Here is a 25,822-nt window from a genome sequence, read left to right on the forward strand (position 1 = left end):
AAACACTGAGTAATAAAGCAATTGCGGCACATTGTTAAGATCCTCCTCCTGGCATGGTTTGCTTGTCAGACTCAGAGTGTCTCGGTTTCTTGACATCAGTGTCCGGACATGTCACTTTGGGACCTCAGTACACAATAAACACACATGCAGGCGCATGCACACAGACACATCTGCAAAAACAGTACACAGGCAGCACAAACATCAAATGCATTCATGCACATACACAAAGAAACACAAGCCCACATGTATCTGCACGCATGGCACACTGCAGATATCTCAACATGTCTGTCACAGTGTGTTTCGTGCCAGTGTTTCCCCAAACTTCTGAGCAGTGTCCTGGTATGTCTGTCTGCATGACTGCAGATAAAACACCGCTAAACATTTCTTTGTTGCTCGCAAATATGTATTCTCACTCACACGGCTCTTCACCTCCTTTTAAAGTTGATGTTCTGTGACACAGACAGATTTCCGTGTCACAACGTTTGTACGTTTGTCCGTACAGTTTCCAGCAGAGTCTATTTTGGATCTTCTGAAGCTCTGAGGTGGTCTCTTGCCCACCCTTGGCACAAAAACGAGAGCTGTTATTTAATGCCCGCCATGTCATCACAGTGTAGCTGTTAAATGAGCCCAGTCTTTTTGAGTTGTAAGCGGTGTTGACGTTTTCTCTAGAATCTTTTTCCCCACATGACTGTGTGCCACTTAAAAACACACCTGTATTCTCTTTGCTGTGGCAGTGGCAGGAGACCTAACAACTATATAACAGACATGCTCACAGTATTTACAACACACCTAAACAAATCTACACATGTACACAGTCACAGCAGAGGCCAGAGCAATTTCAAAGATGTGTCTTCAGTCTAATCAAATATTGCATTATTTAGTGCTCAGAGAGAATGGGAATACATTCTGTGTATGTAGGTCAATCGTGTTTTAACTGTATCATATGTAGATTGGTCAGTTAAAGTTAAAGGCACATTGAGAAGCAGCTGTAGGACTTGCTTATACTGTAGCACAAACTTGTAGGATTTCTGTCTTTATTAGTGTTTTTCAGTAGCAAAATATATAGCACTCCAGAAGAAGTCAGCTTTAGGTTCATCAGTACTTAAGTTACAATGAGAATGGTTAGCTGTAGATCAGTATGGCTCATCTGGTGTTGACTGATTTAATTGGGGACAAAAATTTAGCAACATGAGATAAAGTCTGAGTCTTCCCATTCACATCTGGACTACACCTAATAACAATGTAATGCTGAGTGTCTTGGCATTCACAACAAATAGAAGTATGTAGCAGCACACTTACACTTACAGCATACTACTGCGCGTGTGTGCGTGCGCGCGCGTGTGTGCGTGCACGCGCGTGTGTGTCTGTGTCTGTGTGTGTTTGACAGTGCAAAAGTGAAGGTACATTAGGAATTTATTTAGTTAATGATCTCACTCTCACCCGCAACTCTCCAATGTCAGTGGAGCGCATCCGCGTCTTTACACAGAACAGCACATCCTAATGCTCTTTACTGCCTGGTCACAGCATGCAACCACACACACACACACACACACACTCACACACATAGAGGCAGATGCATCAAGCCGTGTCCCTCTCCTGCATATAAACACAAACAAATTTATAAAACCATCTTAAATGGTCTGATCCATATTAAGTGCATCCTTATAACAAACTTGAATTACTTTTGAAACTCAGAACATTATATTCAGGTCACCACAGACACAATAATCATTTAAGATTTAAGAACAAGACAAAAAAAACTTGTTCACCATTGTAACCATAGCCAGCCAAAGGACTGAGTGGAAGCCATTGTTGAAAATAACTATCATGTAATCTACCAAGGGAGCTGGCTCGGCTGTGTATGTATATGTGTGTTATCGATCTGGAAATCAGTGGATCTGTCAGCAGCATCTGACTGCACACTACCACTGGTCTCTTTATTAAAAAACAGACGTATGCTGAAATACATGCACAGGTGTGTGGGAGGGCCGGCAGAGCACTTATGACACTGCAGTACAGACTGTGTGTATGTTGTCTGTGGATCAGTTTATCCTTAAAGAACGTATTGTGAGAAAAAGCAGACAAAACATAATAAAGGCGAAAGGAAACTGGACTCCAGTAAGAAAACCTTAGACAAGGAGCAGAAATGAATAAGAGCAAATGTACTTTCTGTTGCAGTGATTACAAGGCACACACTTTTGCTGTTTCATGCTTACATGCTCGTGCATGTGCCAGTGTGTTCGCACTTGCAGCTTCAATTTTCACACCATCGTAAAATTTATAAACACACATTCAAATATTCTGCGAACAAGAAGCGCCATTATGACAAAGCGCAGGTTGTTTCAATATGTCTTCTTCACACGAAACATATTCACAACCACTATACTTTACAAGTGTGGGTATGTCTCTATTGGGAATTCACACCAACTGACGAACAAGTGCAATGACACAACAGGCTCAATGTACCAGAAGCGTGATCTGTCTACACTAGCTTCAACGTACAAATTACCCAGATTATAGAGCAGTGTGTGTGTGTGTGTGTGTGTGTGTGTGTGTGTGTGTGTGTGTGTGTGTGTGTGTGTGTGTGTGTGTATGTGTGTGTTCTTGCATCTATCTTTGTGTCTACTCTGTGTTGATACAACTCACTGTGTGTATTTTAATGCTGGGATCCAGGTTTTTATAGGGTCTGTGTGCAAGAACGTGTATAGATGTGTGTGTTCTTCCAAATGTGTGTGTTACTGTGTGTATTGACTGGGAAATAATAGTGAGGTTTTTTTATCAGAAGGCCAGGTAGCAATCATGTTACGCTTTGATCCTGTGATCCTCACTGATCTGTCTAAATATACAGCAGACCTGTCCAGACATGGCAACAGCTCCTCTAATCAGCACCCTTGCCTAGCCCAGTGTGTGTGTGTGCGCATTCGTGTGTGTGTGTGTGTGTGTGTGTGTGTCTGCGTCTCTGTCTGTCTTGCATAATTTCTTGCTTTGAATATCTTTTCCCCCTTACACACTTTAAATCACTTTAAAGTTGTGCTAATGAAGTCTGTAAAATGCTGTGCGCAACATTTGCGCACAGCATTTTGAGTGATGCATTTTACCTTCCTGAGAACAACAGCGTTTTTGGAGACAAACAGAACTGCTGCTACAGGTGAAGGCATGGCTGTAAACCCGAAGAAGCGCCCAACAGACAGACCACGGACCTCCTACTTCTGGGTAGTTCACCAAGTAGAGTGTGTGCCCATATAAAGAGGCTTAATCCTCGACGTAGTGGCTGCGGGTTAAACTACAAACTGCGACTCTTTGCTGTGTGTCATTCCCCCCCTTTCAAGTCTAAGCTGTCCTGTTGGAAATAAAGGCTTTCAACGCCCACAAAATAATCTTAAAAAAAAGATAATTACCTCTGCTAAAGAGTCAATTTTTAAAAAAATCCTCCGTGTCCTCCTAGAATTAACAGGATAAACGCTACTAGCAACTGCATGGAGGAGGGTTGCGGGTGATGTGTGATCACTGAAGGCTTGCATCATGCCAGTGCACCGACAGCGTTGTTGTCATCACTTAGAATTCCTCATTGGGCGACAGAATCTGCCCACTATAGCTTTATTTAAATTGCGTTAATAATACTTCTGTTCCTTTACTTAAGTCAAATTGCTTGTAATATATTTTAACATTTTGGTTTCATATTTTTTCTTTTGCTTAAATGATGACAGTTTCTACAAACGTCACACAAGTGTGTCAGATCTAAATCAGGTAATTTTCTCAAACAGCACCGGTACCATGCATAGCCAGCAGTCAGCACCTCGCTCTTCTACCACTGTACACCTGAGTCTGTTTACATTTTAAATGAGGGGTGTATTGTATGAGTGTGACAGATATATACTGTATATATTATATATGCACATTGTTTTGTGATATATATTAGTATAACTGTAAAAAGAAAATATTTTTCCACTATGTAAGTTTTTTACTTGAAAAAAAAACGTGACTCCCAATATTTTCTTATGGTTCAAATTTCATCCTGTGAAAGAAAGGACCTCTCTGCTGGGAAGACCCACAAGACATTGTGGGTATTGTAGTTCTCTGGGTATGCAGCTTGTACAGTACTTGAGCTCATGTGGCTGTGATTGGAAATAACTGGGATTGGCTGATGGAGTGTGGGGTGAATGTTACTGTGACCTTGTGTGTCCTTTACACACTGACGGGAAATCGACCGATCCAGGCTCCAAGGAAAGCTGTAATTCTAAGAGTAATGCAGGCCAAAGGAGCGTACACACATCTTCTCTCACATGGACACTCAACTTGCACTGAGTAAAGTCCTAGCTGTGCTGTAGTAACCACATTAATTGGGTTGTGTAATTGTCTGGCAAAGCATTGTGGGAAACAGCCCATACAGATCTGTCCCTTCACCTCAAACCACTTTTTAAACATGGACTCCCATCGTCATGACAGTGCTATCCAGGAAATTGCTGAACACAGTGTGTGTGTGTGTGTGTGTGTGTGTGTGTGTGTGTGTGTGTGTGTGTGTGTGTGTGTGTGTGTGTGTGTGTGTGTGTGTGTGTGTGCGTGCGTGCGCGCGTCTCTATGGCTCCTCTAAGGGAATTGAGTGTGGTGGCCTCCCATTCCACCGCATGTCGGCTGTGGTTCAGCTGTGGTCCACCGCCGGGCCCTACATTTGGAACACAGAGAAAAAACACCGGGGGTACTTGCTCCCACTGTTTTCTGGACCCATCTTTCAATGGTCTGTGTGTACTTGCGTATTTTGGGTGCAAGTTTGTGTGTGTGTGTGCATGTGTAATAGTGTGCCACTTTTTTTTTGTACTCTCTGGCCCTGATATTTTAAGGCTTTTTGGCCCCACATCATGAGTGTGTGCTGTATTTCCAAACTGAAGTTAGATGACCAGAGTGAGAGAACCAGTATAGAGGACAGGAAAGGCAGGAGGAATGGGGAGAGAGGAAAGCAAGGCGGGTAATTGAAGGGTTCAGGGTAATACTTAGGCCAAGGATGGCTGTTTCAACGTGTTTGCATAACCTCCTTGAACTTAATATTTAGCCCCACTCCGGAATGAGTACAGGGCACAACACAGCCAAATAGAGAATGATAGAGGGAGAGAGAAGTCGAATGAAAGAGAGGACCAAGTCCAAGGAGGAGGTGATGCCATTCTCTCCTCCGATGAGTGATTCCTCTCTTTGATTAGTGAAAGAAAGGGAGGATAGAAGGAGTGATGGAATGAGGACAGAGTGAGAACATTGTGGTGCTCCATCCAAAATCCTGTGATAAACCGTGTTTGATAGACAGTTATTTTGACACAGTGGAACACAGAAGAGATCTCTTTTACAAATGACGCAATGCTGAAGGTGTCCTACAGCTAATACCATTCACATTACTGACAGATTAGAGCAGGGGCGGAGCAGCGGGTTGGCTACTGTGGTTCCCAAAAGCCCTGAATCTTTTAGGTTTTTTAAAATTCCTTTGACTGTTATGTGCTACATTTTTACAATTAAAGCAGCCAAGGGAATTATGGGATGATTTCAGATGTAGCAGATTTGTCTGCTAAGCATTCCTTCGGTCGACTGTACTCCAGTATAGTATAACAAAAATAGGTTTAATGATTATCAATTCTGTTTACACAAAATTACTACCCTACCTATATGTTACTTAAAAATAGTTACATCAGACCATCTATGCCTCTTTTTAGGTGGCAGGAGAAAAAAATGATGTCAACCTCAACATTAATATAAGACACCTGCTAAGGCTTTCAGCTAAAATTGCAATCAGCAGTGTTTGATAGGCACCAGAATGAAATCTATTTTGTTTTGAATGTGTGGTTAACATTTATGACAGCAGTGTGTTAGCATTTGCACAAAGTGCTGTAAATCCACAGTGTTGTGCACATTGTGGTTAAAGCCATGGGATGAGTTTGTCGAATTTTGAAAATTGGGTTCAAGCTGTCACAAACGAACTAGAGTTTGGTCTACATGAACTGCTGATGTCCACACTGTAGTAGTTTTGCACATGTGACGCCACTTGTGCCCACTGTCGTTTAGCAATTGAAAAAAAAACTGTAGGATTTGTTTTTTTCCACCTTGAATTCAGTAACTCAGGATACTGAAGGGTTGGACACAAGACAACATATAAAATGTTACAAATGTTACTTTCACCACCAGGAAATTATTTTAGGGACTAAATGATTGATCAATAATAAAACAAATGTTTATCCTGTCCTATATTAAAGCAAACAGTACATGTGTATGTGGCAATTTTTTTTTTACTTGCCATCTGACCTCAACAAAACATCATCCCCTGCGCTAGGAACTGTATTGTATAGTCTCATCTTTTGATGTTAAAAGATCCGAGACATACGAGGGGGGGATAATTCATCAGTGTTTATACTGAGGCCTTAGTGTTCTTTCTTAACACACTGCATATGTGTGTATGTTTCTCCCTCTCCCCTTTTGTGTGTGTTCTTACAGTAGTGTGACTGGAGCAGTGTTACTCATTCTGTGACCCTCACTTCTCTCTCAGATGACAGGGAGTTTAAACAATCCAGCTGCTGTGTGTCTGTGTGTGTGTGTGTGTGTGTGTGTGTGTGTGTGTGTGTGTGTGTGTGTGTGTGTGTGTGTGTGTGTGTAAGGCAGGGGAGCCCTTTACGTGTGCGGTACAGTACTTGTTTCTTGTACCTTGGGGAGACACTGTCAGTCAGCTGAGCAACAATAAAGACAGAAAACAAATTTTAAAGAAAGGAATACCCTGCTCCACTATTGGTAGGATCTCTGGGGGTTTAGGGTCAGGGCTCACCTTATTGGTTGAAGCCGTGTAGACGGGCCTTGTATAAGACAACTCTGGAGATTGGCAGGGGTTTTGACTAATCTGATGTGGATTGTGTTTTTTTTCTTCCATTTTGATGTGAATTATTGAGGGTGCACAGGAATTAGTACGCCCCCACACACACTCAAGCAAACATGGGCACACATGAGACACCCAAGGTCATCCAAATGGGAAAGAGCTGCTGATGACATAATCCTCACTGACATCCCACTAGGCCTTGTTTATTTAATCTATCCTGTTTTTACAACAAAAGGAATCCATCCAAGTTGATGCAGTGGAGCTGCTGGTGAGGGAGGATACCTAAAGCCACCAGTAGTTCTGTCAAAGCCAGAGCTTGTCTTTAGTGAAGGAATAGTCCAACATTTTAGGGAATACCCTGAACCATGAGATTAATATAGATCTTCTTATCTCATTCTCTTGGAAACAAGGCAAGTGTACTATTCTTTCAAAATGTATATCAAATTGAAATGACATGCTTTGTCATCCGTGTCTTTTCTTTTAAAAATTCTCTTTGCCTTGACATGACAAGTCTTAATTTTAAGAGAAAGTTCAAAGTGCTCTCTCTTACTCTCATTTGTCTGCATTCACTCACTCACACTCACACGCACACGCACACGTACGCGCACACACACACACACACACACACACACACACACACACACACACACACACACACACACAGGCACCTGGTCTCTCTCTGTTCCTCTCTTGTGTGGGTCGCTCTATCTGACTCCCTCTCTCTCCGGCTGGAATGCAGCAGTGGCCGTCTGGTCCTGCTCATCCCTGGGAGCAGTCAGCCATCTCTCCTCGTCCCTGCTCCCACTCTAAACATTTGGCTAGTTTTGGCAGATTTGTTGATTTTTGTTCCCTCGTATTTTCCCTCTTGTTCCTGTAAAACTGATACATACTCTTTCAATTAGACCCCCCCACCCCACAGTATGGGAGTGGGGGTGAGCAGAGTAAGTGGGTTGTATATTTTATTAGTGAAGTGAAAACACACACAACCTGGGCCAGTTCTGGGAGAACCATGTGTAGTCATGGATCTTGGGAAGCACAGCTCAAGGTTAGCATGTAAAGTTAAGCATTTTTGCATGAAGCTCAGAATTAGCATCAAATGTAGCTGCTCAAGAGAAATATTGGAGTTGACATGAATTTTCAAACAAGACAGGCATTCAAGTTCAATTTGCATTGGCTAGTGATAAATCCTGTCTTATCGATGAAGATAAATAAAGGGTTTAATCCAGGAAAGCATACAGAAGGAAGTGGGTATGGTAATAAGTGCATCTGGCATGTGGCTTCAGGTTAGTTGCTACATGTTAGCTTGGAGCTAATCCTGTCTAAGATAGCCAAAACTTGGACCTCATAAAAATACATTTAACCCACATTTAGGTTGGAAACACAGATTTACCATCTTAACTGGCTTTTCAGTAAGCTTACCATATCAAGCCAGAGTGTGTGTTTTTTGTTGGAAATAGACATTTTCTCTTCCTCCTCAGTTGTAAATAACACAGTGTTCCAAGGCCATAAATAATAGTGTCACTCAACCATGCCCCAATCTCATGTCCTCTGCTTGCTCTCACCACAGGCCTCTAGTATCGCTTAGCCAGGGGCCCTCTGCCTCGTGCCGCACCTTCACACGCTCACAATCAAGGAACAGCCATAAAATGCACATGGAATGTTTCTGCAGAGCTGAAGAGTTAAGTGGTGGAAGGACATGATCACAAACTAGAAGACTTCATAATAGATGTCCTGGGAACAGATAGTGGTGGGCTCCCCATCTTGCTTACAAAATACGTCACACATGCACATGATGACATGAAAGCGCAAACGTGTGCACAGACAGGCGAATGCACGCATACAGGAACACACTGCACTTAAGGGCAGACAGCATTGATGGTTCCCTCGGGCATCACACGGACGCATCTGTTTCTGTCCTACTGACTCTCCACACTCATAATTTCAAGTAAGTCATAACACAAATTATAAACACATATCCCTCAACCGTGACGCCTAGGAATAACAACATGGAGTGCGCTGAGCTGATTTAGGGTTGGCTGGGACTCTTAAATCTTTACCTCTGCTTCTTTCTTCCCTTCCTCCTCTACTTTTCTTCCCTCTTTTCTCTCTCATGCAGCACAGGTGGCAGTCACTCGTCAAACACATACTTTTCTCTCTTCTATTGCCTTCATCTCTTTCATTATTTATTATTTCTCTCCTCCTTCCGAGCCACAGTGCAACTCCCCTAACACGCGCTTTCTTTGAATTTGTTTTGTGCAAATGGGCGCATGTGTGTTTATGTTCACTCTTGACCCCATCTTATTACTTTGTCGCCCAGGAATCTGTCTGACCTGCCAGTGTCCCATCTGCCCTGTGACAACACAGTCCTCCAACAGCAGCACCACCTCAAAGATGTCTTCATCAAAGTCTTCTCTCCTCATTTATCATTCCTTTGTCCGGAATTATCTCCTTCCGCCTCAAGTTTCCTTACCCTTCTCTTATTCCACTCTTTGCATTCCAGTTTTCCTTTCCATATCGTCTCTTCTGACCTCCCCCTCCTTTCCCTCTCGCCTCTCATTGCATGGTCATGTACTTTAGCCATCCATCTCTTACCTCTGTAGATCCAAATGTCTCAATATGTCCCAGGGACCATGAAGGTTCAATTGAAATCATATGTTGCAGTGGAGTTGAGAATTTTACCCCTTATAAATAAGATGTCAGACCCGCCTATGCTTTTCCACAGAGCCTTGCATGCTCTCTCTATACTACTTTATAATACTAAAAGTTAATGAAAGGAATCGTAGATATGTATAAATGCACAGCTGTTTATATAAGCACCATGTTAACATTGTTAGCCAAAATACTGTTATTGCATAGTATAGAAACAGACTAAAGAAGAGTTTTTGACACCGAAGATCCAGCAGCGGGATTTATTTGTCCTTTTATTGGCGTCCCTTATGACTTCTCAGTGCATGGGGTGTGACTTTTATGAAGACTGATCACAAGTTTTTCATGAAAAACCATTTCATTGTCGTCCTTTCAATTGGAAAGGAAATGAAGATAATCCTTTGTTTGTCTAGAACACGCCAAGTCTAAGTTAAGCAGGGAGGGAGACAAGAGGGGAGGGAAGAGACAGGGTTCACCCACTAAAGATCAGCCAGCAGATACAGTGCAAGCATTTGTCTTTACATCTGTGTGTGTGTGTGTGTGTGTGCGTGCGTGTGTACGTGTGTGTGTGTGTATGTGTGTGTGATTAATCCTGTCTGCTAGATTCATGTACATTGCAAGTTTGTTCTCCAACTAAGGCCAAATGGCCGCTCAAATTAGATTTGATTAAATGCTCCAGTGTGAAACAGGTTCAAAGACTGTTAGTAATACTAATCAGCACACACACCATTCACAATCACTGATTGAGGATGTGGGAGATAAAGTTTACATGCTTGCTAATCATAATAATGCCCCTTTTTTATTGTTTTAGGAAGATATCACTCAGCAGAGTCATGCAATATCACTCAGAGAGCACCCGCAGAGAGACAGCTCTGTAATCTGTTGTGTTAATGTACTGTAGAGCCTGGAAGTGATTTAGCTTGCACCGAAGCACGGCAGCCACTTTGGTTCTGAGGTTTAATTTAGTCTGGCTCTAGGTTGTCTTAGGATCATTAAATAATTTTCATTTGGGAAGTCTGTACCTCTGCTAGGTGTGATTGATGTGACAGCCATGTCTTCACAGGCAGCAGCACACATTCTGGTCATGAAAAGACAACATACAGTAATGCTTTTGAGTGTAGCTTCCATGTAGAGGTCTAGAGGTGCAATGCACAGACGACGTCTAAAATGTCAGAATGTACAAAGAAAATTTTGGATTTTTATGTAGTTTTTTTTTTTAGTTAGAGTGTGTCAGTGCAACACTTGGTGGAATCAACATAGTATCACATAAGTATCATAAGTATCTTTTATTGTGAGTAATCAAACACCTAAACCTTGTCTTTCATCAGTTGATTCAGCAGAGACAACTTGATGAATGGGAGTGTAGCACTCCTTCATTAAGTGACTCAGTGGTGGTCAGAAAGAGATGGATCTCTATTTGGCTCGTTCAGATGACTTCACAGATTAGTTAAACCTCCCCTTTGAAATGGGGGTAGGGATTAGTGCCCATAACCTTTCACCGCACTCTTTTCTTACACCAAGTTGGCCCTGCACTTAATGCATCACACATTTACATTGATAAGTATTCTTTAAAAATGTTTTTTTTTTTATCTTGTGAAGTTATGTTGTGTGTATTTACAGTCACATGTTGACCTAGACACACAAAAGTAGAGAGTATTGTCTCGTGGGATGAGAGACTATTGGGATGTGGCCTGTTGTTGGAGTTTCCCTGTCTGGCAGTTTGCTGTAAAGATGGCCATCCTGCTTATATGTTAGGTCTCTTAATCTGACTAATTTATTTGGTTTAGTAACAGTGACAGGTTGTCCCGCATGCCTTGCCCTATGCCATGTGACTCTATGCATCACCGCTTCACTATTGTCTATCTATTTGACACAGCCAAAGATTACGGAACCGGGATTGCCATTGTGCCATGCTCTAAAATACAGAATTCGTCATTGGGTTTGTTAGGCCATGAGTATAAAAATATATTGTATGAAGAGTAATTTAACTTAGGAACTGGGAACCTGTTTCCCAATTTGACGTTTTGAATGTCCAGGTCAAACATTATAAGTCTGCAGTCCCTGGTAGGTACGTGTTTGTGTGTGTGTGTGTGTGTGTGTGTGTGTGTGTGTGTGTGTGTGTGTGTCTGTGTCTGTGTCTGTGTCTGTGTGTCTGTCTGTGTGTGCGTGTGTGTCTGTGTGTGCGCATGCATGCGTGCATGTTCCCAACTGTGAGCATTAAAAGGAATAACAGTGGAGGTGTGGGGGGACGAAAAGTGTCACGTTGCTGCTCTGTGATTAATGGTGTGATTAGCTGGTCCGATCCATGTCAGAACGCACATGCATGCACACGCAAATACATGCACAACATGCAAGCACACACAAACACACAGAGGGCTGTTAATGGCCTTGAATGGGAGAATCCAGATGCGGTAATTGTACTAAAAACACCAAATGTGGAGTCTTAAGCCAGCAGGACTTTATTCTGAGTTCAGCATGTTTATTTTCATTATTGAGTTATTTCTGCAGGGACTTAAATCATGGAATAAAAACACTCCAATGCAGGTCAATTTTTAATTAAATCCAAAGTGTACTTTGAATGCCTCTTTCCTCCTCCTCCTCTTCCTCCTCTTCCTCTACCCCTCACCTCACACAAACCCAAACATTACCTTGCTATGCCATGTGATTGAAGAGTCTGAAGTTCAGCAATGTTATGTTTATCCAACTTAAAATACTTTTAGTGACTACACACTAGTTAGACAGCTTGCGACTCCTGCGATGGTCATTCAGGTGGAGACAAAGAACCATACATAAACTGAGTTACAGTGTGCCTCGGGTCAATGGCCATAGTGCGTGTGTGTGTCTGGCTATCTATGAGAATATGTTTGTGCTGGATTTACGACATCCTGCTCGAATGCAGTCATCATCGATCAGCTCCAATGGCTCAGACTTCTCTCGAAGGGTTACGTAAGGCAGACTCTTGAGTCCTGTGGGTGTACATTTGTAAGTCTGTTTGTGTGTACATGATGAAGCTTGGTGGTATGTTTTCCCTGCACCTGTAGACAGTAATTTGGTGCCACCCTCATCTGTACACACACTCACAGACTGACACACACACTGTGGCGACAGAGGAAACATGTCATATCCTCCTCCCGCCTACTCTATTAGACACCATTACACTATTACATGTCCGTGAGTCACACTGAGGTACCACTATTACAGCACTTAACAGACCACTTCAAAGATGTCTGTTTCTTTTCTGTGGAATCTCTGTCTGAGTTTAAGGAGCTCTGGAATGAGTGAGCTGGCTGTGACATCTGCATATGTACAAGGGCCCAAAGTTGCAGATGAGGGTGCTGTGTTTCTGTGCTGTCCACCTGTATATCATCTTTTTTTGACTGTATAACATATTTTTACATTCCAACTTTTTAATTTTATTTGAAGAACACATGTAAATATTAAAATATTTATATATATATGTATTATATGTTATTTGTTTACAGTAACATTCCATCTTTCCTGTTGCACCCCTTCTCTACACATTTCCCACTCTCATCTTTCAGGCAGCAGGCTTTGCTGGCTGCCATCAGTGAGAAGGATGCTAACATCGCCCTGCTGGAGTTATCATCTTCCAAACGGAAGAAATCCCAGGAGGAAGTGATGGCTCTGAAGAGGGAGAAAGACAGACTCATGCACCAACTCAAACAGCAGGTACATCCACTACAAGCGACCACCAATCTTTTTATACATGCATAGAAACGATGAATTTCATTTATAGCACTCCTGGTCTAAGAGGTTGACTGGCCTTCACATGAATGAAATGGAGTTTGGCCTTACGGTCACCGTTTAGGACATGTGAATCAAAGCAGGAATACAAATTCAAACCTGCTGCAGTTGATACAGCCTTGCCTGCACTAAAACAGCCTCATGGGCAGACTTTTGATCTTTAAAACCAGAAACAGATAGAGGTTAATAATTCCTGGTACTTAATAGAGTAGACTTCCCCGCCCCAAACCACACTTACTGCGTTCAGTCATCATAAGCCAAACAAGTCAAGCAGGAGCTGTGATTCCAAATCCAGGCACACAAACACAAGGAAAGCTATTCTCTTAACAATCATGTTGCAATCAGAGTCATTAAATGCACTCAAGTTGCAGACGTTTGTTTTTTATGATGAGTCACTGGCGGACTGTTCTGTCTCATGTCTCCTGGTCAAACATACAAATCCCAGCACACACTCACACACACACTTACACATATACACCTATTTCCCTTATTGCCCTGGCTTTCAATATAACTTGAGGCGGATGAAGGTATGCAAGTCATTAAGGTCTGGTCAGACCACGTCAGTGACTGAGGTAACATGGATGCTAACAATAATGACCCAACAGCAGGGAGTCCACATATATAGTCTCCTGAGTCACTGGGGCTTCTGGGAAACGTGGTGCACTTAAAAGTCAACAGATGCAGTGGCTGGGTGTGCATTTTAATGCGAACCTATGTTTGTTCGTGTCTCGTAAACGGTAAACAGTTCTTTGGGGGTGCAATTCCATTTAAGGAATTTCAAGGAAAGCCTATTATCTGTTTATCGCCATTGGATGCGTCATGTTTTCCCGTTCGGTAACCAGCAGTTACAGTCCACCTGATGATGTGATGAGCTCTAATTGCAACAATGTGGCCTTTGGGCCTGTAGAAAAGGAGAAGAGCAAAAAAGAAAGGAAGGGATGAGAGAATAGAGGGGTGGGCAGCACATCCTCTTTCTTAAACATGCAAATCTGATTTCTTAGAAAATCTTTGGGCATACATGCATATAACTCAATGTAAATGCTACTGCTAAGTGCAACAGTGTACCATGCAGTGCAATCATCTTAAAAGTATGGGGCTTTGTCATATATTAATTTTTAAGAGGTTGTAAGGTAAGTAGTTTCGATAGGTAGTCTCTACTTCCCTTTGAAATAATGAGCTCTTTGGAGGTTATGTTGTTCAACATGTCACACACCAGCTCTCTGTCTCCTGACCCATTGACACACATATCAGGATAGGTTGCCTTCCTTAGGTCTACAACAGCCAATGGCGGAAGGAAAATGATCAGGAAATGCCAAGGAATTATGGGACTCGGAGTCTCATAGGAGAAAGTTGATCTGTAGACAGCAGATAGATTTACAGATAGCAGTGCCCTGTCTGACCTCCCCACATCCCTTCTTTGGAAGAGCTTGTGTGTGTGTATGCATAAAGCTGGCAGTCTAAGACAAACTTTCCTTTTTCAGACAGTTTGCTCCCTTTGAGACATAGGCCTTCTTTAGCACAGACAAACACACATATACAAAGATACAGACATGAAGAGTGTAGTGTTTAGACCCGAGGAGAGAGTCAGAACAAATGTGTCCCCATGGGGGAATTCTCTGAGCACACCCATCCTCGTGATGGATGGCCAAACGTCAATGGTGCTTTGAAGCTGAGAAAAGATGGATATGGAAATCTCAGATGTGTGCCATTTTCTGTAACTTTCTCTCTAGTTTCTTTCTCTCCCCTTCTCTTTTTTGGACAAACTTGGGCATCCGTCCTCTCTCTGTGCTGAAAAGATGGATTTTGTATTCTCAGAGGTGTGCCATTTAGAACAGCTCATGTAAAATGATCTGCCTGCTTGGTTTCTGTATTAGACAGTTTTAACGGGATAGCATGACAATTCTACAAAGACAGAAACACACACATAGACCTGATTAAAGGAGTATATTTCATTGTAAAAACTGTGCAGCCTTTCTCCAGCTGCCTGTATGTTTAAGGCCTTTCTTTTCAACCCCCTGTGTCCATATGTGTTAATACAGCTCTGCTCTAATCAGGACAGGCTTGTGATTTACAGAGGGCTTGGGTTGAGGTTTGGGATGCAGCTGTGAGCACAGCAGTGGGATCATCACTGCCATGTTTACACCAGCAGCTATACTTTGATACAGACTCGCTGCACACACAGTACAGGCCACATCTGGTATGGTTACAGATGTCAATGAAGTCCTCTCCTCTCCTCTCCTCTCCTTACCTCTCCTCTCCTCTCCTCGCCTCTCCTATCCACTCCACTCCACTCCACTCCACTGCCACCTGTGTGTATTCCAGGCTGCCTTATATACAAGCAAGCCTGGAGGCCATTGCTGAGCTGTTTACTCTGCAAGCCCCTAATTAACACTAATTAAAACACACACATTCCACCACATGGGCATTTTATATGCACACACCTTCTTCGCACATGCATACCGAAATACGGATGTAAGAAGTGTGTGTCTGTGTGTGTGTGTGTGTGTGTGTGTGTGTGTGTGTGTGTGTGTGTGTGTGTGTGTGTGTGTGTGTGTGTGTGAATAAACTGGATAGCCACATGTGGACTGTCCTGACCACACTGTCAGATTATTCCAGAAGCAATTCATCACTTCATTCATTTGTGTTTTTGTCTCATGCCATGAAATATCAACATGTGGTGGGGGGATGATGCCTACCAATCGGAATGTTGGTGGTTCGATCCCATACAGAACATAATCAAGTAATACAGTTCTTATTAGATTAGCAGCAAGGACTAAACACACACATGCTTAAAGGTTAAAAATTAGTTAAACATATTTCTCTATTAGAATCAAACAGCATTATTAACCCTTGTGCAAAAAAAATCAACGTTTTTTATCAATGTTTTTAACTTTTTTGTTTCACTTAAGTTTTACAGTTAACATATGGTCAATAAACCTCATTTATAGGAACCTATCCCTTATGTTGGGGATAGGTTGAGTTAGAAAAGCAGAAATTAGGAATTGTTTAGACTAAAATGAAAGGAATGTATGTTGATGGATAATCACAGACTACAATATGTCAACTTTTACTCAATACTGTTTCAAAACCGTTTCAATTGTTTTTTCAAATCCTATAGAATTTCAATAAGAGACCCCAAAATTTAAAAGTAGAGATTTGTACTTGCCAAAGTGAGTTAAAAAGAACATTGATATTGGAAAATCGGTCAATTTGACCCAAGGACAACATGAGGGTTAAGCATTGTTGAACAGTCTGGGTGGAAGACTAGAGCATACACTGTGTACTGTAGCAGTACAGAGTAGTTACATCAGCTGCAAGGGATATGATAGTCATTGTCCCTGCCTAATAACAGGTGTCAGCTTTTGTAACTGTTGCATTGAGCCCAGCCCCACCCAGTCACACCTGCTAGTGTCAACACCTGAGGTCCTGGACGGCCATACACCTCAACCTAGCCTTTAACTGCTTTAACCACTGGTCTGGTGTCTGTCTGAACCCTCCTCCATCCCTCCCTCTTCATGTTTATCTCTGTCTCTCTCTTTCCCTCTCACCCCTGTGTCCGTGTTCTCGCCTTATCTAAGCAGCTCTTCTTCAATTTAAGCTAATTGCTAACCTCTTTAATACTAGCCACATCCTCCCCTGTGATCCTGACTGGCTTGTTTCCTCAGTCATTAGGCTTCAGCTCCTTATCTCATCAGCAATGTCCCCAGGCTGCTGTATACTCCTACACCTATAACATCTCCCTTCCTATCTTCCCAGCTGACTCTGGCTTTTTGTCTCATCCGGCTGAACAAGGAACATGGAAAGCCACAACATTTTCCGAGATGTGTGCATGTCTTTTCTTTTAATCATCTTTATCCCACAATCCCCCTTCCCGCTTTAGTCCTGTCTGACCTCTGGGGAAGTATCTGCAGTTAAGTGGAATAAATCTGAGCCTGTCAATATATCTACACCCACTCTGTCTCTGTCTATCTCCAAGACAGCTGGCCTCAATGAAGTTAGGCTAATTGTTAACGTTAGTCAGCCTAGGCTGTTATCTCTTTCCAAAGCAGTGATGTTGGCAAGTTGACAGTCTCTTCTACAAACACTCACACAAATACACACAGATGCACAGACACAAACAAAAGACACATAGCCTTGCTTACCCATTTACAGACACGCAGAAAGATACATATTTAAGAACAATTTCAATCAATCATCTAAAATGACGTTGCTTCACCCGGGCCAGTACGCCTATGGCCTGAGGCTACATGAAACACTCACTAACTGTTCTTACTGTGATTTGTCTAATCCAATTAAATGATAATCTGCAATATGAATGACATTTGACAGACTTGCAATACTTTCATCAGGCACTCCGACTCAGTCATTTTATGACCTGTCAAGTGTTGTTAGCGGTACTGTTTTTATCGTCTTTCATGGCTTTCAACAGGCTTTCCCCTCATCCAAGAATCCCTCAGCCTAATCATTCTAAGACCCCGAGAACATTTTAAAAAAACAAATCAGCAGTGTTGCAGAAATGAATGGCCTTGTGTACGCGTTATAATTATGCATTATAAATTTTCTTGATTATCTCTTTTTTTTGGCAGACTCAGAGCAGAATGAAGCTGATAGCGGATAATTACGAGGAAGATCACATCCACCCGCAACATCATTCTCACCATTCTCACCATTTGCATCCAGCAAACGTGCATCACCGAAGCCTGCCAAGAGGGCCCCCCCATGCCAACCACCGACCCCCTAAGGACCAGGTCAATATAAATGTCCACACACACAGAAACACACTCTCACATACCACCACCCACACAGTTTGAACTTGTTTGCACAAATTGACATATTGTGGGCTCTCATCTTCATTCTTTTAATGTTGGTGCAATTTTATATTTGTCATCTTTACTACCAGTCAGTTGTGGTTGGACTCTCCAGCATTAAATTTCCCCTCTCTCTTTTCTTTTGTCTCTTCACCCTCAATCCCATTACTCCCTGCCAAGTCAGTTATTCATTTCATTAAGATAAGAGGCCTGAAGGCAAAAGCTGCCAAGTGAGTGTTTTTGATCGATTTGTGAGTGAGATTAGTTTATGTATCATTCATCTCTCATACAAGCTCCTTCTCTCTGTCTCAGTATCATTTCCAGACGTAAAGTGAAGTTAACGTGTCTGTGTAGAGGCAGAAGAACCAACTCTAGTAATCAGCACAAAATGTTTGATTTCAAGTGTGCATAGATATTGTAGGTGCGTGCATGCCTGTATGTGTGCACAATCTTCAAAGGAAGACAGATGATTTCACTGTCTTTCCATTACCTGATAAGAGCTTCTGGTTATTTGAATGCAATATAAACTCACTACAGCTCTATTGTTGTCAACAGGGTTGTGATTGGGGGATTCCAAACTAAGTGTGTATATGTATGTTTGTGTGTGTGTGTGTGTGTGTGTGTGTGTGCGTGTGCGTGTGCGTGTGCGTGTGTGTTTGGGGATGTAAGCGGACTACCTGGGGATTTCCACCTAAGTATACATTCCCCATATCTGTTCTATCTGATATGCACTATTACATGCTTCTATACTTCATAAATGTTTTTGAAACTGCTGTCTAAATAGGAGTCAAACATGCACCGGGGATCCCCTTTTCGTAACACCTCCCCATAACACACGCACATACATTCAAGCACACAATCGCGCACATACCTCGGCCAAATGTGAGAGGACATGATAGCTGGTTTTAATATTCTTTTAGCCCTTTACTTCTGTGGAAAAATCTTTTTTTTTTTCAATTCCTTAAAAAATGTGAGGGTCTGGGGTTGATTGACATCCATATGCACACTTTTCACTCAGAGTATCACACAGTAGGCTATATTTATGTGAACATTTGCATCCTTTTCAACTACAGAATTAATCTACATCTAATTTAGAAGATTTTTGTGGCATATTGTGTTAAGAATGTAGGGAATAACACAATAACTCATGAATCTGGGCCAATTGGCTAAATCATACTTTCTATTAAGCTTGAATTTGTATATAAAAGGGAACTGTTGGACATCCACTTTGCATGCAACATTTGGGGAAAATAAAATTCAATTTGATTTCAAAATTGGGCAACATTAGAAATACATCGAACGTAGGTTAGATGAAGAAAAATGCCAACAAATGTGTAAATTAGCAAATTGCGTAAATTTAACCAAGTCATGTATTACATAGGAGCCAAATGTCAAAATCAAAGATGTGTATCTAGATGTCATGATCCCTTTCTGTCCAAAAGCTGCAGCCAAACTCATTATTATTTAGTTGAGTTGTTTGTCTGTCGTTCTCCCTCTTGTGTCAAGCACACACGCTTCAAAAACAACAGACCCTGTTGACAGAGGTCAGCCCCTCACCTCTTGGCTTTTCCTCATATCTGATCTTTGACCTCATGGGGAAATTCAGCAGAGGTCAGGGTAAGGCCTCCAATATGTGTGTGTGTGTGTGTGTGTGTGTGTGTGTGCGTGTGTGTGTGTGTGTGTGTGTGTGTGTGTGTCACCTCCCTGAGGTAAGACTGTTTTCCTTTCAAACACAGAACTCCTTTAATCTCCCTCTTTCAAATGTGATTAATTACTCTATTTGTTTTTGTTATACACTTTTTTCTTTATCTCTCTTATTTATCTACCATTTCTCTTCCTTTCTCCATTTTTACACTGTGCTTTTTTCACTCTTTTCTTTTAATCACACCTCTAATGTTTTGCCTTTTACTTTATTTTTCTTAACTGCCCACATTCTTTCTCTCCATGTCTGCCTGTCTCCTTCATTCTTTCCTTCAGTCCTTTCTCCCTCCATCTTTCCCATTTTAAATGCAACATCGAAACGCGGCAAGGCCAGTGGTTCAGTGCATTGCCTGGTCCAGGAACACCACTCAAAGGATGATTGATGATGATAATGATAATGATGATGAAGAGGGTCTGCACGCTCACCCTGGAGACCACAATGCCTTTCCAAGATACAGCCAGTGCCATGAATAACATAATAGTGACCACACATGCATTTTCTTTTTTGCATTTGCAATTGCTCAAACTCAGACACATACACACTACATGCACACTCAACTGGCAAATAAGCACAAATGCATGCACTGGAATAGCGGACACAAGAACACACTTTTTTACAAGAAGCCAAACCGCATGTCATTCAAAGCTTATTGCTATGGTTAGTGGGTCCATCCCAATCCTCTAACTATACTCCCTGTCCTTTGCTAAATCTGTGATGGACTTTGTCTGAGGACAGGTGACATCTAATCAGAGTAGACAAGCACAGGAAGCGGATTCAGCCTCTTGAGATGAACCCCAGGTCTGTGTCTTAGCATGGAGTGTGTGCAGTTTGATGGGCATGTTGAGTTCATGTTGTTCTCATTTAACCATGCCAGCACCACTGCCAGATACTTGGCAGCAGCCTCGTAAGGAAATAGAAAACAGCCATAAAGTTAGTTTATCAGAGGAAGAATTATACAACCTTTTCTTTTAGGTTGTTGCTCTTTTTTTAAGCCTTAACATGCTGCCTGCTTTAGGTTTATGAGAAGAAGCACATGGTATTTAGCCTGTTTTTGTGTGCGTCTATGTGGCTGTGTGGCTGTGTGTGTGTGTGTGTGTGTGTGTGTTTAACCTGGCAGAATGAGTGGTTATACTGTAGGTCTGGCTCTGTTTACAGGGCCTGTCAACCATTCACTGCATTTTAGCATTTAGCATCTAGCATGTTCCATTGAAAGGCCATTATATTTATAGCTTAGCTGTTTAGGTGTAGCCTACTGAGTTTACCAAGCTTGTCACAACCACTCAATCCAACCAAAGCCGCTGTGGACTGCAGCCAAGGCCCTTGTTTTATATTGCACTTGTGTAGCTTAGACTTGCCGTAGCCTAGTTTAGCATTATGCAGGCATGAGCTTGGCTACAGTAAGCTGCCAGCTCATGCTAACCATTGTAACGTTAGTGTCTGAATGAATTAGCCTTCCTGTTAGCAGGGCTCTTGTCTGCACAGTTTCAGCTCCAATGAAACCCCTTGTGTGTTTAGTTATTGGTTTTTAACAATCACACAGAGGAAAACATTTTATGATATCATACACAGCTTTTCTGAATAAGGAACGTGAACAGGATTGTTTTGATTAAATGCCACAAGAGGTTTGGAGGACCATACCATTAGACAATGAGACTCTACTTGTAAATACATAACCACTGGGTCACAGTTTGTACAGTAAATGATCTGGTGTAAAAGGACGCCTGTTTCAGCCACACACATCTCCATTGGAGGCTTTTTGACATTATGTACTGAAACGATTTTGATGATGATGACTTTTTATATGTTTTTTTTAATCACAGGATGATGAAGAGGGAATATGGGCATGATGAACATCGCCATGGAAACCCTGCATCCATTTGTCCACAGTGAGTTTCTTTTGCACAGCTATTGTTACATTCTTTTCTACAAATTTTAGAAATAATGTATTCCTTGCAAGGGTGTAGTACTGTATATCTGCTCCAGATATTTTAATGATCTTCTACACAAAAGGCTTCTTCAGTGGGCTCAAGTAACCATTAGCCGGGAACATTGATTGCACCACAATAACCACAGCATTACCCAACTCTGACAGAAGAGAGTGTAATAGAACCCGGCTCCTTTTCCCATTGCTTTTGAATTTCATTGGACTAAAGAACCTCAGTTGATTCAGAGGTTTATGGCTGCATTTCTATGAAGTGCTCTGGTTGTGCCGCATGCTATGTGTGTGCGCTCTGTCTCTATATAGGTAACTGTGTGGTATTAGACAAGTACACGCGGCTGCCTAAAGAAAGCGTACCAGGGCCCATAGGTGATAAAAACGACACAGTGAGAAAAACCAGAGATGGACAAGTCTGTCTCCCCCCGCCTTACTTTTTTTAATCGTAGTAAAGTTTTACCGGGCTACCCCACCCTGTTGTGTGCCAGTGTGTGGGGTAGTTAATTGTAATACAACACAGAACAGTCATGAGGCCTTTTTTTTAGACTGCTAGCTGAAAAAACATAAAATGAAGAATGCAGAGTCATAAAGGATAATTCCTGTTTAGGGGGGGGGGGGTTATATCTAAGACCCCCATAGACTCAGGATGCTTTTTAACGCAGACATGCTGAAAGAAGTATGTGCAGGGTGGGTGATGGTTTGCTTGGAGTAAGCATGTGTGGTTGAGACAAAGAGAGCCAGCAAAAAACAGAGTTTCATAAATGTACATGTGAGAGATAAAAAAAGAGAGACAAAGACAAGAGAGGGAAAAGAGAAGGGTGCTTGTGTACTCATGTGGGAACGAGAGAGAAAACCAGGCAGCATGGGATACTCATAGTTTCCAGTGCATCTCTTTTTCCCCCCCAGTAATCCACAGGTGGACCATCACAAGCAGATTCTGTCTCTAACCTCAATGACTTAGTAGTTGTGCACTTTGCCCTAGTGCTGCTTTTGGGATTAAGAGTTCTATAGCTTGTGTGTGAGCAAATGGTTTATGCTCCTGCAGTGCATCGTTTTGGTGTGTTTAGCTATGATGTTTGTGTGTGCATTTGCAAGTATGTGTATGTGTGTGCAAGAGAGCTTTGCTGAGCTATACAGTGCCGGAGCAGCCCACATAGCCTATAATCCAGTCCATGTGTGCCGAGAATGCAGTAGTGTCAGGATTCACCGTAGTGAAACAGACCACACTGCCCCCTTTTTCTCTCTCTTTCCATCTCTCCATCTTTTTCCATCACTCCTATTCTTTTCACCTTTCCCCAGATTTCAGCTTGCCCTGCTCTAATGTATATCCCTTCAAGATAAACCTGGAGGTGGACCTGGGACTAGCCTACTGCTTTGGTGTCTCCAAATCAGATATCGTGATGGTGTGTGTATGCACGTGTGTGTGTATGTATGTGTGTATTAGTGCTTCTTATCCCATTCTAATAGAATAAGCCAGGCACATTAGCCTTTAGCACAGAATGGTGTTGTGGCTAGCCATATCAGTGCTGCTCATCTATCCACTGCTGTTATTCTGGCAGCACACAATACAAACGCAGCTAACGTTTTATTAGCCATTCTCAATGGAAGAACAGATGGGAGCCATTTAGCGGTGTGTAGCTACAGTGCAATAAGGCCAGACCTAATCCCCATATCCTGTCCCTGAGTGAGCCCTCCCTAATATGAGCAAAAAGAGATGACAGCACCGATAGACAAATAGCTGGGGATCTGTGTGTATGTGGGTGTATCGGTATCTTTGCGATATTCATGCTTTGATTAATGTTCCTTATGGGTAACCTTGACTCCCAGTGTTAGGCTACATTTGGATTACACACAAACCTAAGTGCTGAGTTCCAGTTGGCAAGTTCAAGTTCTGAGCTACCAGGTGTGTATTTGTACTGGTTAGTCATGGTTCTTTTTAAAAGGACACAGGGCTCTGATTGGCTCGTTGTGGTTGTGTATGTCCTGCTGTTGATTACAGAGGTTTTGTTTACCTTCTTGGCCTCCCAGACCCCCCTCTAATGAAATAAGAATGGCATTTTGGACAGCACAAGAGAAGGGGGTTGGAGGAAAAAGTGAAGGAGAATATGGGGCCATAAGAGTGAAGCAAAGTGGGGGCAAGAGGTTTTCTGGAAACATTATGCTTTTATCCCACCGTGAAGTTATTTGTACTGAATGAAGCGAAAAGAAGCTGAGAGGCTTTCCAAGTGGGGACAGAAATATGTTTGTGTGTGTGTGTGTGTGTGTGTGTGTGTGTGTGTGTGTGTGTGTGTGTGTGTGTGTGTGTGTGTGTGTGTGTGTGTGTGTGTGTGTGTGCAAGCAGGAAGGAGTGAGGCCTTGTTCAGGTTAAAACAAGTCAAGAAGATGACTTTCATTTGCCCATGCTGTGTTTGCACACAATGTTTTGTGTCTACATTGTGTACGCCAGTACGTATCCCACTCTTGTGTATGCGTGGCTTTAAACAAGTCCAGAAAAAGGAGTCTAAGTTCAGTGGAAATCTGAAATTGTCCAGCAGATTCTCAATCCCATTTATTGTTCTAAAATTCAATTTGTGTCATATTTGTGCTTGTCTCATGAACCCAATCAACAGCAACCTTGCAAGCCTTTGAGCTATTAAGACTTCATTTGGATTTCTGGATTTTCTAAAACTTGTATTTGTGTTTGTTGTTGTTTGTTAAGTTAGTTGAGTCGAGTTAACTGAATTCATTATCTTGGAGTTGAACCAGATGTAAATCAAAAACATACAGAGCTAGGTAAGTAAAACAACGCACTCTATGCAAGAGTAAAGACACTAACAAAGCAAAACTGTTCCAGTAATTTAAGTTTATGTGGTGTATGGGCAGCATATCGGATTTTATTCATACTGTAGTCAAATTGTTGACAGTGAGGATGCTATTTATTGTTGCTACAGAGTAACATCTTGTTTATTGATTAATTAATTAAGAGACCTGTGGCATGTGCTCTCCCTGGTTACTAATAGTAAAGGTCAATAAAACTGTTAGGTGTAGTGATCCTGATGTTGGTGCTTTATGATCGGTTCCTCAGAAGTTAAGATTACTCTTCTTTGTGTTCTCATATCTTGTGAAGCATCACAAACACTCTTACATTGAATGGAATTGAAATTGGAAAATAAAAGCATGTCCATATTGACTGTGTCTACAAGTTCATAATTATGATGATAGTAGTTTACAGCTCAGATGTGTCTGGCTTTTAATGTCTCCTTGTTCATATTCCTTTTAACTTAATGACATAACGTTTGATTAAAGATTTTGCTTTGAAAGAAAAGTCTGCATGCATCATTTAAAATGGTAGAACCGGCCGTGCCACGTTTTCTGCACTATAACCCATGGATCTCCAACTCCAACTATTATCCTACACATTAATAATTAAAAGCTGAAGGTACATATTTTTTACAAATGCCTGAAGAAATATCTGCCCCATGTAATCAACACAACTTAGTAAGTGTTTTTTTATTAATCATTTTTTTAAAGATTATTTTTAGGCATTTTTAGGCCTTTAATTTGAGGGGACAGATGAAGACATGAAAGGGGAGATAGAGGGGGGAATCACATGCAACAAAGGGCTGCAAGTCAGAGTCAAGACGGGCCCACCGCATCAAGGACTACACTTCTATACACGGGCGTCCCCTCTACCAACTGAGCTATCTGGGCCCCCCAACTTAGTAAATGTAAATTAATAAGTATGTTGGTTTCACTTTTGAATTTTTAGACACTCAGGAGTGAAGATCTTATTTCCTCATTGTGCATTGGTATCAACAGTGTGTTGGTGTGTGTGTGTGTGCGTGCGTGTGCGTGAATGTTTGGGAATGCATCTCACACGTGTGTAGCCATGCTGTGCAGTGTTTCTTTGGTGACCAGTGAACCACAGCTCGCAGGGCAGCAGAGGCGTCTGACCGAGGCCATCCCTCAGCCAGCTGTCAGCGTTATTAGTCTGTGCGGTCAAAGGTTGTTTCACCAGATTAAACATGAGTGGAGAGAAGTCGATATCTCACCAACACCTGAAAATCAACATCTGAGTTTGTTGTGTCTGTTTCAGTCCTTCCTGACACAACACCTGAATTATTTTCCAAAAAGCCCTCCTGAAG

General features: G+C 42.0%; 1 protein-coding gene across 7 annotated transcripts in view; it reads left to right on the forward strand.

Annotated features, from left to right (window-relative positions):
* The window catches only part of LOC117947513 (ERC protein 2), a 142,014-nt gene that overhangs the window by 85,828 nt on the left and 30,364 nt on the right, over positions 1-25,822 (forward strand). For all 7 annotated transcript variants that reach the window (XM_034876496.1, XM_034876500.1, XM_034876502.1 and 4 more), the window contains 3 exons: positions 13,030-13,177; positions 17,839-18,000; positions 21,583-21,648. In XM_034876496.1, coding sequence (XP_034732387.1) covers positions 13,030-13,177; positions 17,839-18,000; positions 21,583-21,609 — 337 coding nt within the window. In that variant the 3' untranslated portion in view covers positions 21,610-21,648. The remainder of the gene's footprint in view (positions 1-13,029; positions 13,178-17,838; positions 18,001-21,582; positions 21,649-25,822) is intronic.

This window comes from Etheostoma cragini, chromosome 7, assembly GCF_013103735.1.
Source record: "Etheostoma cragini isolate CJK2018 chromosome 7, CSU_Ecrag_1.0, whole genome shotgun sequence".
Taxonomy (NCBI): domain Eukaryota; kingdom Metazoa; phylum Chordata; class Actinopteri; order Perciformes; family Percidae; genus Etheostoma; species Etheostoma cragini.